The sequence below is a fragment of the Anolis sagrei genome, chromosome 1 (genome assembly GCF_037176765.1).
Source record: "Anolis sagrei isolate rAnoSag1 chromosome 1, rAnoSag1.mat, whole genome shotgun sequence".
Lineage (NCBI taxonomy): Eukaryota > Metazoa > Chordata > Lepidosauria > Squamata > Dactyloidae > Anolis > Anolis sagrei.
This window is the reverse complement of record NC_090021.1, coordinates 5,058,086-5,073,286: the sequence shown is the minus strand read 5'-3', so window position 1 is coordinate 5,073,286 and position 15,201 is coordinate 5,058,086. Positions and strand designations below refer to the sequence as shown.

The following is a 15,201-nucleotide window of genomic DNA, read 5'->3' as shown; positions in this document are numbered from 1 at the left end:
ATGTTGGGTTCACAATACTGGTTATATGTTTATTGTTGATTTTTGTTTGTTGTATCTTGTACAAGCTGTGAAATATATGCTTGGTATTGCTCTACTTTGGTAATAGTGGACCGGTGTGTGTCATGGAATGCAGCCAGAGGCTTGGCCTGGCCCTGGGAGTGACGCCAGGCAGAAAGCAGGGAGGGGAGGGGGTGGTGCCCGTCTCTCAGCACCTTCAGTTAAGGCAAGATAATGCTAGATACTAGGCTTGGGCGATCCAGTTCGTTAATTCCGTTATTCGTTATTGATTCTTATTTAAATTAGCTTACGATCCAATATCGAGCCATGCAGGAATAGTGTGAGGAGTAATTAAGAATCGAAACAATTTTTCCTAAACGGTTCCGGCCCAAAATACCTGTCTAACCGCATCTCGGCCTATGAGCCCACGAGGACTTTGAGATCGTCTGGGGAGGCCCTTCTCTCGATCCCGCCTGCCTCACAGGCACGTCTGGCGGGGACGAGGGATAGGGCCTTTTCGGTGGTGGCCCCCCGGCTATGGAGCACCCTCCCTGTAGACATCAGACAGGCGCCCTCCCTCATGGCATTCCGTAAGAGACTAAAGACGTGGTTCTTTGAGAAGGCGTTTGATTAAGTGCTATGACAATTGGCAATGATGATTGGAACGGAATATGGAAAACGAGATTGGATTGTGATTCTACGATGAGACGTCGCGAATGTTTTAGTGTAATTGTAGTATTAATAGGGATGTTGTTGTTGGTTGTGTAATTGTCTTATTGTAAAGTGCTTTTATATGTTGTACACCGCTGTGAGTCGCCCTAGGGCTGAGAACGGCGGTCTACAAGTGCAGTTAATAAATAAAAAAATAAATAATAATAAATAATATAATAATATTATAATATATATTATATTATAATACTATTATATTATAGTATTGTATATTATAATATAATCTATATAATATATTATAATATTATATATATATATAATATGTTATAATATAAAGTAACATAATATAATATAATAATATTATAATATACAATAATATAATATAATATAATAATATTATAATAAAAATATAATATTATAATATATAATATATATAATATAATAATATATTATATATAATATAATAATACATTATATATATAATATAATAATATATTATATATAATATAATAATATGTAATATAATAATATATAATATAATAATATTATAATAATATAATATAATATAGTTGTTGTTCGTTTTATCACACCAACAGTCAACAACAGAGGGAAAGGGAAGCTTCAGAAGTTCCCCCTGTCCCATTTGGATGTTTTTTTTTTTTAGCATATTGCGCAATCGCGTCCGCCATTAACGAATCAATTAACAAAATTTTGAAAAGGACAATTTCGGAAGTCCAAAAAAAAAGAAATCGAAATGCCATCGCCCCCTACAAACGAAATGAGTTTAGAACCAATTTTTTCCATTGTTACCCAAGCCTACTAGATACAGGTAAAAGTTTTCCCATGACATTAAGTCCAGTTGTGTCCGACTCTGGGGGTTGGTGCTCATCTCCATTTATAAGCCAAAGAGCCAGCGTTGTCCATATACACCTCCAAGGTCATGTAGCTAGCATGACCGCATGGAGCACCATTACCTTCCCACCAAAGTGCTACCTATCGATCTACTCACATTTGCATGTTTTCAAACTGCTAGGTTGGCAGAAGCTGGGGCTGACAGTGGAAGCTCCTGCAAATTCAAACCTACGACCTTTCGGTCAACAGATTTAGCAGCTCAGGGGTGATTTAACCCACTGTGCCACCGGGCCCGGGCCCCCCTAAGATAATGCTAGGCAGAGGCTATTAAGGTTCTCTCAGTGTGTAAAAGATAAAGAAATGTCAGGTGGTAGTTCCTTAATTTCCCCACAGAAAGGACAATTTATGTATTTATTTACAACATTTATACACCCCCCTTCTCACCCCAAAGGGGACTCAAAGCGGCTTACAAGGTATATATATATACATACAATATATTATATTATTAGCATCGTACAATATCAGTATTAAATATTACTTACCTTACTTACTTAGGCGATCCCTCGTTGGACGAGTAAGATGGTCTTCCATCATGGCTTTCCTTGTGGGTTCGTATGTGGCTGTGGAGCTCTATTCTTGCTCTGCATCTTTTTCCGCAGTGAGGGCATTGGTTTCCAGGTGGAAGGCAGTCCCGGTTGGGGTTGGCTTGACGCGCCTTCCTCCTGGCACTTTTCTCTCTTTCAACCTCCACTCGTGCCTCCTCGAATTCTGCAGCACTGCTGGTCACAGCTGACCTCCAGCTGGAGCGCTCAAGGGCCAGGGCTTCCCAGTTCTCAGTGTCTATGCCAGAGTTTTTAAGGTTGGCTTTGAGCCCATCTTTAAATCTCTTTTCCTGTCCACCAACGTTCCGTTTTCCGTTCTTAAGTTCAGAGTAGAGCAACTGCTTTGGGAGACGGTGGTCAGGCATCCGGACAACGTGGCCGGCCCAGCAGAGTTGATAGCAGAGGACCATTCAGTACTGGTGGTCTTTGCTTCTTCCAGCACGCTGACATTTCTCTGCTTGTCTTCCCAAGAGATTTGCAGGATTTTCCGGAGGCAGCGCTGATGAAATCGTTCCAGGAGTTGCATGTGACGTCTGTAGACAGTCCATGTTTCACAGGCATGTAGCAGGGTTGGGAGGACAATAGCTTTATAGACAATCACCTTGGTATCCCTACGGATGTCCTGTACTCAAACACTCTCTGCTTCATTCGGGAAAATGCTGCACTTGCAGAGCTCAGGCGGTGTTGTATTTCGGCGTCGATGTTGACTTTGGTGGAAAGGTGGCTGCCAAGGTAGCGGAAATGGTCAACATTTTCTAATGCTACACCATTAAGCTGTATCTCTGGCATTGGGAAGGGGGTGGCTGGTGACTGCTGGAACAGCACTTTGGTTTTCTCGATGTTCAGTGACAGGCCAAGCTTCTCGTATGCTTCTGCGAAGGTGTTTAGAGTGGCTTGTAGATCTTCTTCTGAATGTGCACAGACGACATTGTCATCAGCATACTGGAGTTCTATAACAGATGTTGTTGTAACCTTGGTTTTGGCTTTCAGTCTGCTGAGGTTAAACAGCTTGCCATCTGTCCGATAGATGATTTCCACTCCGGTGGGAAGCTTCGCGTCAACAAGGTGAAGTATCATAGCGATGAAGATGGAGAATAGAGTTGGGGCAATAACACATCCCTGTTTGACACCCAATTCCACCTTAAATGGGTCACTTTGGGAGCCATTGCTGTCCAAGACTGTTGCCATCATGTCATCATGGAGGGGCATCTGTTTAAATACTTCCAAAGAAGGAGCCTCCACCACACTCCCTCTGGGGCAGAGAGTTCCACGGCTGAACGGCTCTCACAGTCAGGAAGTTCTTCCTCATGTTCAGATGGAATCTCCTCTCTTGTAATTTGAAGCCATTGTTCCATTGCGTCCTAGTCTCCAGGGAAGCAGAAAACAAGCTTGCTCCCTCCTCCTCCCTATGACTTCCTCTCACGTATTTATACATGGCTATCATGTCTCCTCTCAGCCTTCTCTTCTGCAGGCTAAACATGCCCAGCTCTTTAAGCCGCTCCTCATAGGGCTTGTTCTCCAGACCCCTGATCATTTTAGTCACCCTCCTCTGGACACATTCCCTACTCACTCCTGTCAGGCAGTAAGACATAATGCAACAGGTGGTCATCAAGTTTTGCTTGATAATAATAATAATAATAATAATAATTATTATTATTATTATTATCATGGAACCCTTGAGTTGGAAGGAACTCCAATGGCCATCCAGCCCAACTCCACTCACTTCTGTCAGCAGGAAGGCACAATGCAAGCCCTGCCAACAGGTGGCCATCCAGTTCTGCTTGATAATGATGGTGATGATGATTATGAAACCCATGAGTTGGAAGGGACCCCAATGGCCATCCAGTCCAACTCCACTCACTCTCCTTGATAACAACAACAACAATGGAAACCCTAATTTTCTGGTTAATCTTATCACATGATTTTGTAATGCTGGCTTTCTCTTTTTGAATTATCTTTAATTCTTGTTGGATATCTCTGACATCTTTTTTGATTGTCGAGATTTCTTCTTTGATTTCGCTTATTAGTTTCCCTGTCTCATCTTGGAATGTTTTTTGCAGACTTTCCTGCATTTTTTCTTGGTTATCCTGTATTTTCTGTAATTGTAACATAAGGTCTTTTAGAGATGGTTCCCCTTGTATGGAGAGTCTTCTTGTTAGTGTGGTTATTGTGTCCTATTTTGGGCACCGCAATTGAAGAGAGATATTGACAAGCTGGAATGTGTTCAGAGGAGGGTGACTAAAATGATCAGGGGTCTGTAGAACAAGCCCTATGAGGAGTGGCTTAAAGAGCTGGGCATGTTTAGCCTGAAGAAGAGAAGGCTGAGAGGAGACATGATGAGGGCCATGTATAAATATGTGAGAGGAAGCCAGAGGGAGGAGGAAGCAAGCTTTCTTTCTGCTTCCCTGGAGACTAGGACACAATGGCTTCAAACTACAGGAAAGGAGATTCCACCTAAACATGAGGAAGAACTTCCTGACTGTGAGAGCTGTTCAGCAGTGGAACTCTCTGCCCTGGAGCATGGTGGAGGCTCCTTCTTTGGAGGCTTTTAAACAGAGGCTGGATGGCCATCTGTCAGGGGCGCTTTGAATGCAATTTTCCTGCTTCTTGGCAGAAAGGGGTTGGACTGGATGGCCCAGGAGGTCTCATCCAACTCCATGATTCTATGATTCTATGGTTGTGAGGTTTTTGTTCATTTTAGGAGTTGTAAATTTGTCCATATTAATGTGTCTGCCCACTAGCTTGCTCTTAACCTTAATTCTTTCTTCTGTAATTGTCCCAAGGACCCTCCTAGTAATTGCTCTTTCTTGATTAGGATGTAAAAGGTCCCACCCTGAGGATTCTTCTTTTTGTACGTGATGGGCCACGGCAGTCTCATTAATTAAATTCCCCAGCTGATTTCCTTTATTGTCTTTCCTTCTCCTCACTCCCTCTCTCCTTTTTGGGCATCTGTATATTCTTTTTACTCATTTTGTTATTTTTCTTTATTTCTTGCTGTTTATTATTTTATTGTTCTTTTTATTATGTTTATTCTTCTTTTATTATGTTTATTCTTCATTAACCACCAGAAGGTGGTGGTTAATGCCTCCCTTCGGGAAGGCAATATTCCAGCCAGCTTAAAGCAAGCTGTTATAAAACCGCTGTTGAAAAAGCCATCACTGGACCCCACTCAATTCGTCAACTTTCGGCCAGTTTCCAGTCTCCCCTATTTGGGCAAAGTCCTGGAACCTGTGGTGGCCTCGCAACTCCAGGAATTCCTGGTTGGCACGGACTATCTAGATCCGGTGCAGTCTGGTTTTAGGCCGGGACATGGTACTGAGACAGCCTTGGTCGCCTTAGTGGATGATCTTCGCCGGGAACTAGACAGGGGGAGTGTGTCCCTGTTGGTTCTGCTGGACCTCTCTTGGGCCTTCGATACCGTCGACCACGGTATCCTTCTGGGACGCCTCGCGGGAATGGGTCTTGGGGGTACTGCTTTGCAGTGGCTCCGGTCCTTCCTCGAGGGTCACTTTCAGAAGGGGTCACTAGGGGACTCCTGCTCGACTCCTCGGCCGTTGTACTGCGGAGTCCCGCAGGGTTCAGTACTGTCCCCTATGTTGTTTAACATATACATGAAGCCGTTGGGAGAGATCATCCGGAGTTTCGGGGTGCGGTGTCATCTGTACGCAGATGATGTCCAACTCTGTCACTCCTTTCCACCTGCTACTAAGGAGGCTGTTGAAGTCCTGAACCGGTGCTTGGCCGCTGTGACGGACTGGATGAGGGGCAACAGATTGAAACTAAATCCAGACAAGACAGAGGTACTCCTGGTCAGTCGAAAGGCCGAACAGGGTATAGGGTTACAGCCTGTGCTGGACGGGGGTACACTCCCCCTGAAGGCGCAGGTTCGCAGTCTGGGGGTTCTCCTTGATTCATCGCTGAGCCTGGAGCCCCAGGTTTCAGCGGTGGTCAGGGGAGCTTTCGCACAATTAAAACTTGTGCGCCCGTACCTTGGGAAGTCTGACTTGGCCATGGTGGTCCACGCTTTGGTTACATCCTGTCTAGATTACTGCAACGCTCTCTACGTGGGGCTGCCTCTGAAGACTGCCCGGAAGCTGCAGCTAGTCCAACGCTTCTGAGGGGAGGAAAGACTCCCCAGATTGCCTCCCCCCCCCGCCTCCCCACCCCCTCCGGCTTCGATTCCCAGCACTCCTCCTCCTTGCCCCCTCCCTTCTCCTCAGGCTGCGCCGCCAAGAGAGGCAAGGGAACAACGAGGGCTACAACGGCGGCGAGGTGCTGCCTGGGATGCAAGGAAGGCAGATTCAATTGATGGAATAACAAAACAACTTCCATTGTGACTGCTGTTCCCAGTCTTTGAAGGGCAAAACATTTTCTCATCCCACATTAAATATCCATATCACCTTACAACACTTCACTACATGCTCCACGGACAATATTGTCTACGTACTCCAATGTCCGTGTCAATTATTATATGTCGGGATGACCACCAGACCCCTGAAAATCAGAATTAGTGAACACCGCTCTCGAATAAGAAATGGGTCTACTGACTCTTCTTTATATTGTTTAACTGTTATTTTGGAAGTTATTGTTTAACTGTTATTTTGGAAGTTCTAAGTTCATTGTGTTGACAAAATATTGATAAACCATGTGTCACTGTTTCTGATGTTGTTTATGGAAGAAGATCTTTCGATAATATAGGAAGTGTTATTTTGTGTCACTGTGCCTGACATTATTCAATTGTGATTTTGGAAGCTCTAGTTTTACTGTGTTAACAAAGTATTGAAAAATTATCTTCCAATTATAAACAGTCTTTAATTAATCGTGTGAATGTTCTCATGTTACATTCAATGTAGAAATTCTTAGAATATACAAATTGTGATTTGCAATCTACAGTTTTTGTAATTGTTGTTATAGATATCTGTGCATGTTACAATAAGATTCAGTGATTGCCTTGACTGGCATCAGGGTATGCGCTTGGGACTCTGCATTTCTTGGTATTCCCTTTTTCAACATGACCCTTGAAGGGAAAGAAGGAAAATCTTGCAGGTAGAGAAGGTTTCCACCTGTCCTCACTGATCTTTTGCTTCTTTCTTCCCCAGGGAAATGAGGATTGTGTGGAGCCACCTCTTGGGTGAAGTAAGGAAACCAGTAATATAGGAAGAAGAAGAAATAATCTCAAGGTGATGCTCTTGCTGACTTCTTGAGTTCAGTTACAGATAAGAAAGGGAAATAATACCAAGTATCCGTATTGCAATTCAACAACCTTATCACTGTTGACATGGAGGAGAAAACATTTAAATGCCTGGAGGGCGGAAAGAGGTTTACTCAGAAGGTTGATCTGCAGCAACATGAAAGGACTCACACTGGGGAGAAGCCCTATAAGTGTGGCCAGAGCTGCACTCGGAGTTCAACTCTATATTTACATGAACGGACTCACACTGGAGAGAAACCATTTCAATGCCTGGAGTGTCGAAAGAGCTTTACTGGTAATGCAAGTCTACACAGACATCAAAGAACACACACTGGGGAGAAACCTTATACATGCCTCGATTGTGGACAGAGCTTCAGTCAGAATGGAAATCTATGTGTGCATCAAAGGACTCACACTGGGGAGAAACCATTTCAATGCCTGGAGTGTCGAAAGAGCTTTACTGATAATGCAAGTCTACATATACATCAAAGAACACACACTAGGGAGAAACCTTATACATGCCTCGATTGTGGACAGAGCTTCAGTCAGAATGGAAATCTACGTGTGCACCAAAGGATTCACACTGGGGAGAAACCCTATAAATGCCTGGAGTGTGGACATAGCTTCATGAACAATTCAAATCTACGTTCGCATCAAAGGACTCACACTGGGGAGAAACCCTATACATGCCTGGAGTGTGGACAGAGCTTCACTCAAAATTCAGGTCTACGTTCGCATCAAAGGACTCACACTGGGGAGAAACCCTATACATGCCTGGAATGTGGACAGAGCTTCACTCATAATTCAGGTCTACGTATGCATCAAAGGACTCACACTGGGGAGAAACCCTATAAATGTCTGGAGTGTGGAAAGAGCTTCACTCAGAATTCACATCTACAAAGGCATCAAAGGATACACACTGGGGAGAAACCGTTTAAATGCTTCGATTGTGGACAGAGCTTCACTGAGAATGGAAATCTACATATACATCAAAGGATTCACACTGGGGAGAAAGCCTATAAATGCTTGGAGTGTGGACAGGGTTTCACTGGGAGTGCAAATCTACGTTCACATCAAAGGATTCACACTGGAGAGAAACCCTACAAATGCCAGCAGTGTGGACAGAGCTTCATTAGGTTTACACAGCTACGTTCACATCAAACAACTCACACTGGGGAGAAACCGTTTAAATGCTTGGAGTGTGGACAGGGTTTCACTGAGAATGCAAGTCTACATAGACATCAAAGAACTCACACTGGGGAGAAACCTTATACATGCCTGGATTGTGGACAGAGCTTCAGTCAGAATGGAAGTCTATGTGTGCATGAAAGGACTCACACTGGGGAGAAACCCTATACATGCCTGGAGTGTGGACAGAAATTTTCGCAGCATGGACATCTACGTTTGCATCAAAGGACTCACACTGGTGAGAAACCTTATGCATGCCTGGAGTGTGGAAAGAGCTTCAGTAATAATGGAAATCTACGTGTGCATGAAAGGACCCACACTGGGGAGAAACCCTATAAATGCTTGGAGTGTGGACACAGCTTCACTCAGATTGGAAATCTACGTGTGCATCAAAGGACCCACACTAGGGAGAAACTCTAGAAATGCATGGTGTGTGGAAAGAGCTTCTCTGAGAGTTCAAATCTACATAGACCTACAATTCACATTGGAAAGAACGGTAGTATTTGACCCCAGAGAGACTCCCGAAAACAGAGCTTTCCAAACGTTTCATGTTGGTGACATCCTTTCGCAACATGGTAATTCAGTTCAACATGTGACCAGAGCTTAAACCAACCTCTTATAAGATTTTGAATATAAATATAATATAATAATATTGACAGATTTGTTTTATATTCTCAATACTGCATAAACAAGTCTTATATCTTTTCAAAATCGTTAATAGACTTACACTTATTCCAGCCAAATCTTAGCTTATATCCTTCTAGGTAGAGTAAAACTCGATTTTCTAATCTAACCCACTCCTTTAGCCTTCCTAATTCTAATATTTAATATTTCTAACATCCACATGATAGTCAAGGATGTCAAAGGGCATATGGATTTCTGCCTATATGTCGGTCGCATGGCTCCAAGTTTGATTTTTATTTTTATACTTTAATTATTAAATACACGGGTTATACGGAAAGTAAGGTTACAAGGCATGTAGCTCTCGTGGGGAATGTTGGTATCATTGCCATGTAGTGTGAAGCCAGTGGAAGCGAACGAGCAGTGCCAGTTGTCAGTAGCTCATCGACTACTGTGGTCATTGCTAATAGTCAACAGGGATTCATCAAAAACAAGTCATGCAAGACTAACTTGATCTCTTTCTTTGATAGAATTACAAGCTGGGTAGATGTTCTATTCTGCCTTGGTTAGACCACACCTGGAATACTGTGTCCAATTCTGGGCACCACAATTGAAGAGATATTGACAAGCTGAATGTGTCCAGAGGAGAGTGACTATAATGATTAAGGGTCTGGAGAACAAGGCCTATGAGGAGCATCTTAAAGAGCTGGACATGTTTAGCCTGCAAAGGAGAAGACTGAGAGGAGACATGATAGCCATGTATAAATATGTGAGGAGAAGTCATAGCGAGGATGGAGCAAACTTGTTTTCTGCTGCCCTGGAGACTAGGACACAGAGCAGTGGCTTCAAACTACAAGAAAGCAGATTACACCTGAACATTAGGAAGAACTTCCTAACTGTGAGAGCTGTTCACCAGAGGGACTCTCTACCCCGGAGTGTGATGGAGGCTCCTTCTATGGAGGCTTTTAAACAGAGCCTGGATGGTGCTTTGAACACGATTGTCCTGCTTCTTGGCAGAATGGGGTTGGACTGGATGGCCCACGAGGTTTCTTCCAACTCTAGGATTCTATGACTGGAATTGTGGTGAAGGTTAAAAGTGAGCGTCCTTATTCTGCTTCCCTCCAAGTGCAAAGTTCTCACTGTATGAGGAACATCCAGAAAGTCAGGTTACGAGATTTTTTAAAATACAAAGAATGAATATGTTTGAATAAAACTTACATGGATTATAGCATAGGTGTTAGATTATTTTTCCATATGATCGCCATTCAGTTCAATACATTTTGTCATCTGTGATGTCTTGGACTTTTCCATTTGTGCTCAGTTTTAGGGGTGGAGCTTAAACCCTCCTATAGGCCTGGCTCTGTTGGTTTAGCCTTTTTGCCTCAGAGCTTGTCTGAAAGGGTTTTCCCTCCTTATTCTGGGTTAGAGCTTTAGAGAAGAAGGCCAGACATTGTCTGGGTTTCTTGGCCTGGCAATCTAAACAGGCATTCTATAGCAGGTATATACCTCATCATAGCTGTGTGTTTACTACATAGTCAACATAGTTTAGTACTTACCACTATAGCCCAGAGCTTTGTACATATAGCTTTGTACATACCATCATCATAGCTTGTACTATATCATCACCATGCATAGTATTTACCATCATAGCTGTGTATATATCATATCGCTTAGTATTTACCAAGAGTATTTACAAAATAGTCATTATAGCTTGTACTTCTACCATATAATAATAAATAATAATAAAACTTTATTTATACCCCGCTCCATCTCTCCCAGGGAGACTTGGGACGGCTTACATGAGGCCAAGCCCAACAATTCAATAAATATAATATTACACAAAAGCATAACAAACCAAAAAAATTAAAATACATCAAATGCAAAACCAATAGAATAAATGACACAGCAATATAAAATCAAACATTAAAACACAACGCAATTACACTGGGCAGGGCCAAATTAAAAAATTTTAAAACACTGGGAGATAGGGTTATATAAATAGTCGGGAATGAGGATCCGGGGATGAGGAAGGATTTAATTGCACGAACCATAAAAATAAAGTGCTTCTGAGGTCATTTTCTGCAAAATTTGGTCAGGGAGTGTCTTACATTCAATCACTGAACGAATATAGTTATTATAGTTCTATACTTTACCATTTTAGTCCAATATTTTACTTTCAGTAGCCAAGTATTTTACCAAATGACTTCCCACAATGATAGCCAAGTATTTTACGTCATGTTGTGCAAATGTAGTCAAGTGTTCATTTCCAGCGTAACCAGATTCAAGCAACAAACTGTGTCTTTGTAATATTTTATTTTGATTCGCCTTTCAAGAACTCTTGACTGAAGTTAATTTTGCCTTTTGTTCCAGTAAACTTATTTGGTTATCTTTAATCCTGTCTAAAGAGTCTTTATTTTAAAGAACTGAAGTACATCAGAGGATATATTGATAGCCACCGGGAATAGCCAGACTTATAGTTTTCCTTTTACACTCGGCGTGTGTGTGATCACAGTGCTATAGAGCTCTTTGGCCTTCCCGAATGGATTGCCAATAGAAAGTGAAAGTAAAAGCCTGCTCCCTGTGAAGGGTGTGGGAGAGAGAAAGGCCTTGGGCAACGTCCTTGCAGATGGCCAATTCCCTCACACCAGAAGCGACTTGTAGTTTCTCAAGCTGCTCCTGTCATGGAAAAAAAAAAACCTTATTTCCAATAGGTTATGGAATTTCCAATACGGGAAGCTTTTCGACCTCCAACATTTTGAGTTTAAAGAAGGGATTCTCTGCAGGCAATGACCAAGTGACAAAAATAGGGAACTTTCTGCAACTGTGCATTACATTCATGAGATTCTATGGCACGTTAGACTCGAGTAAATACGACACACACAGTGCCTAGTAGGGTCTCAGCAGGGAAGGTCAGCCTGGAAGATGCCAGTCCCTCGGTAGGTGCCCTCTTCCTCCTCCCCCTCCTGTAGTCTCTTAAATGTCAGGGGAACGTGCCACAATGGAAGCATCACCAGCAGAGTGAGTAGGTAAGGATGAGCTGCAGCTCCAGGTGCCAAGCATTTCCCCCCGGGAGATGTAGGGCTGTTGGAAAGTGACACCCCCAAAGCACCCCTGAGCAGCTGCCAAGGCGTCACAAAGTGTGAGTGGCTCCAAGAAAGAAGAGGGAGGGGGAAGAAAACGCAGTAGGGACCCATGGGAGTAGCATAGAATCCTGGAGGCAAGAGAGACCCCCTCCCAAAGGCCATCTGGTCTGACCCCTTCTGCCAGGAGGAAAGCACACAATCCAGGCCTGGCCAGTAGATGGTCATCCAGCCTCTGTTTCACGGAACTCTAGAGGTGGAGACCACCAGAGTCCCAAGAATTCTATATGAGTCTTGGAAGGGACCTCAAAGGACATCTAGTCTGGCCCCTTTTGCTAGGCAGGAAGATACACTATCCAAGTCTCCCCAACAGACGACCATCTAGACTTTAATTTAAAGAGCTACAAGTAGCCATTCAGTCTCTAGAGAAGGCGACTCTCTCCACCAGAATCCTGGGAAGTCTGTATGCGGTTTGGAAGAGTTATCTAGTGTGCCCCCCCCCCCCCCCACTTCTTGCCATTCTGGAATATCCAATCCAAGTTTTCTAACCAGGTTGTGCTTGGCCTCCAGCCCTGAGGAGAGGCCCGGAAGACAGAGAATAATAATTATTTTATTTATTTGTCGTGTCAGGGCAACCAGTAAATTATATTACATTTCTAACAGAACAAAGCATACAAACAGACAAAATACAAAAAAAATGTGAGTTTGGTCGTTGATTAAATGTCCTTTGACCCGTATCTGGCCACTTGGAGTGCCTCTGGTGTTGTTGCAAGAAGGTCCTCCCTTGTGCATGTGGCAGGGCTCAGGTTGCATTGCAGCAGGTGGTCAGTGGTTTGCTCTTCTCCACACTCGCATGTCAAGGATTCCACTTTGTGGCCCCATTTCTGGAGGTTGGTTCTGCATCTCGTGGTGCCAGAGCGCAGTCTGTTCAGCGCCTTCCAAGTCGCCCAATCTTCTGTGTGCCCAGGTGTTGCAATCCAGAGCAGGGAACGAGGCCCTCAGATAACTATCCACCACACTTGGCTGTGAAAAACAATCCTTTTTTATTGAAGAAAAATGGTTACAAAATAAAGGAAAAATGCAAGTCAAAAGCCACAGCAAAATCAGCAAACATGAATTTAAATGGAGAAAGCAAAACCAAAAGCCTCACTGCAAAATACTGGAACCTGTTAGCAATCCACTAACCGTACTTGATATCTAGAAATCTTCCCAAACTATGGCCAGGGAACCGGGAGAACTGCCAAGGTCTTCATCAATTCTGAAACGATGCCTGAACTGAAACAATCAGCTCAGCGTATTGCAATTAAAACTCAAGAATCGGTTCCGTGAACCGCCCTTCTGTTTTGAAGCCAATGTTTTTAATTCTTGAATTCGGGAGGATCGACGCAAACTGAGTGATTTACTTCTGTCTTCCCAAATTTGGCCCCTTCTGTTGTCATTACAGTTACCAGGTGCAGAAGGGAGGGAAAGTTCAAGGTCTCCCTCTGCAACATTCTCAGGAACACTGGTACTTTCATTTTCCAAATCTACAGAAGTTCCTTCCTCACTAATTTCAGGAACATTGGCATTTTCCAAACCTACAGCAGTTTCTTCCTCACTAATTTCAGGAGCATTGGCATCAAAAGGTACATTTCCACTAGCATCAGTAAATATACTTTCATTAGCATCAGGAGGAACAAACAGAGAATCAGGTTCAAGTTCAAACTCAGGCTGAACCCCAACACCAGGAGGGAGTCTCTCATTTGGTATCAGCCATGAGTTGAGGTGCTGGGTTTGAGCCTGCCACTTTTGGACTCTCGCTTGCTGAGGTGTTCCAGCGAGTGTCTCTGTAGATCTTAGAAAACTATTTCTAGATTTAAGTCATCGACGTGCTGGCTGGTACCCAAACAGGGTATAATAATAATAATATAAGAATAATAACAGAATGTGAGCCAGCTTGTGTTCCTGATTGGAGAGTGTTGTTCCTCTTTCCTGTGTGGGGGTGCGGGGCTTGCATGTGGGGTGGGGGGAGGGAGGCCAGGCAGGCCCTCAGGGTGTCCCCCCCTCCCCACTTCTGGGTCCTTCCTTCCTTCTTTGGGTGGGAGGTGCAGGGCTTCGCTCCCCTTTGGGGCTCCCGGGGTCAGCCAGGAAAGAGCGGGGCCCTCAAGGGGACGGGGGTAGGCAGCCAGAAGGGACCCCTTGGGGTTAGGAAGGAGGGAAGGAAGGAAGGAGGGAGAGAGGGAAGGAAGGAAGGAGAGAAGGAAGGAAGGAGGGAGAGAGGGAAGGAAGGAGAGAAGGAAGGAAGGAGGGAAGGAAGGAAGGAGGGAGGGAGAGAGGGAGGGAAGGAAGGAAGGAGAGAAGGAAGGAAGGAAAGAAGGAAGGAGGGAGGGAGAGAGGGAAGGAAGGAGAGAAGGAAGGAAGGAGGGAGAGAGGGAGGGAAGGAAGGAAGGAGAGAAGGAAGGAAGGAGAGAAGGAAGGAAGGAAAGAAGGAAGGAGGGAGAGAGGGAAGGAAGGAGAGAAGGAAGGAAGGAGGGAAGGAAGGAAGGAGGGAGAGAGGGAGGGAAGGAAGGAAGGAGAGAAGGAAGGAAGGAGAGAAGGAAGGAAGGAAGGAAAGAAGGAAGGAGGGAGGGAGAGAGGGAAGGAAGGAGAGAAGGAAGGAAGGAGGGAAGGAAGGAAGGAGGGAGAGAGGGAGGGAAGGAAGGAAGGAGAGAAGTAAGGAAGGAGAGAGGGAAGGAAGGAAGGAGAGAAGGAAGGAGGGAGGGAGGGAAGGAAGGAGAGAAGGAAGGAGGGAGGGAAGGAAGGAGGGAGGGAAGGAAGGAAAGAGAGAAGGAAGGAAGGAAGGAAGGAAGGAGGGAGAGAGGGAGGGAGGGAAGGAAGGAAGGCAGGAAGCCCCGAGGGGGAGGGAGGCAGAGAGGCAGGCAGACAGACCCAGAGGACATCCAGTCGGCAGGCAGGCCGCGCCCCTTTGGTAAGGCCCGTGGCCACGCCCCCTTGGCGTCGCAGAGGCGCTGTCGTCACCCAG

The 15,201-nt window shown here is 44.4% G+C and overlaps 1 protein-coding gene across 1 annotated transcript in view; it reads left to right on the top strand.

Moving 5' to 3' along the window:
* The window catches only part of LOC132761649 (zinc finger protein 850-like), a 39,340-nt gene extending 27,827 nt beyond the window's left edge, over positions 1-11,513 (top strand). The window contains exon 3 of the mRNA XM_067462088.1: positions 7,815-11,513. Coding sequence (XP_067318189.1) covers positions 7,815-8,919 — 1,105 coding nt within the window. The 3' untranslated portion in view covers positions 8,920-11,513. The remainder of the gene's footprint in view (positions 1-7,814) is intronic.
* The last annotated feature ends 3,688 nt before the right edge of the window (positions 11,514-15,201 follow it).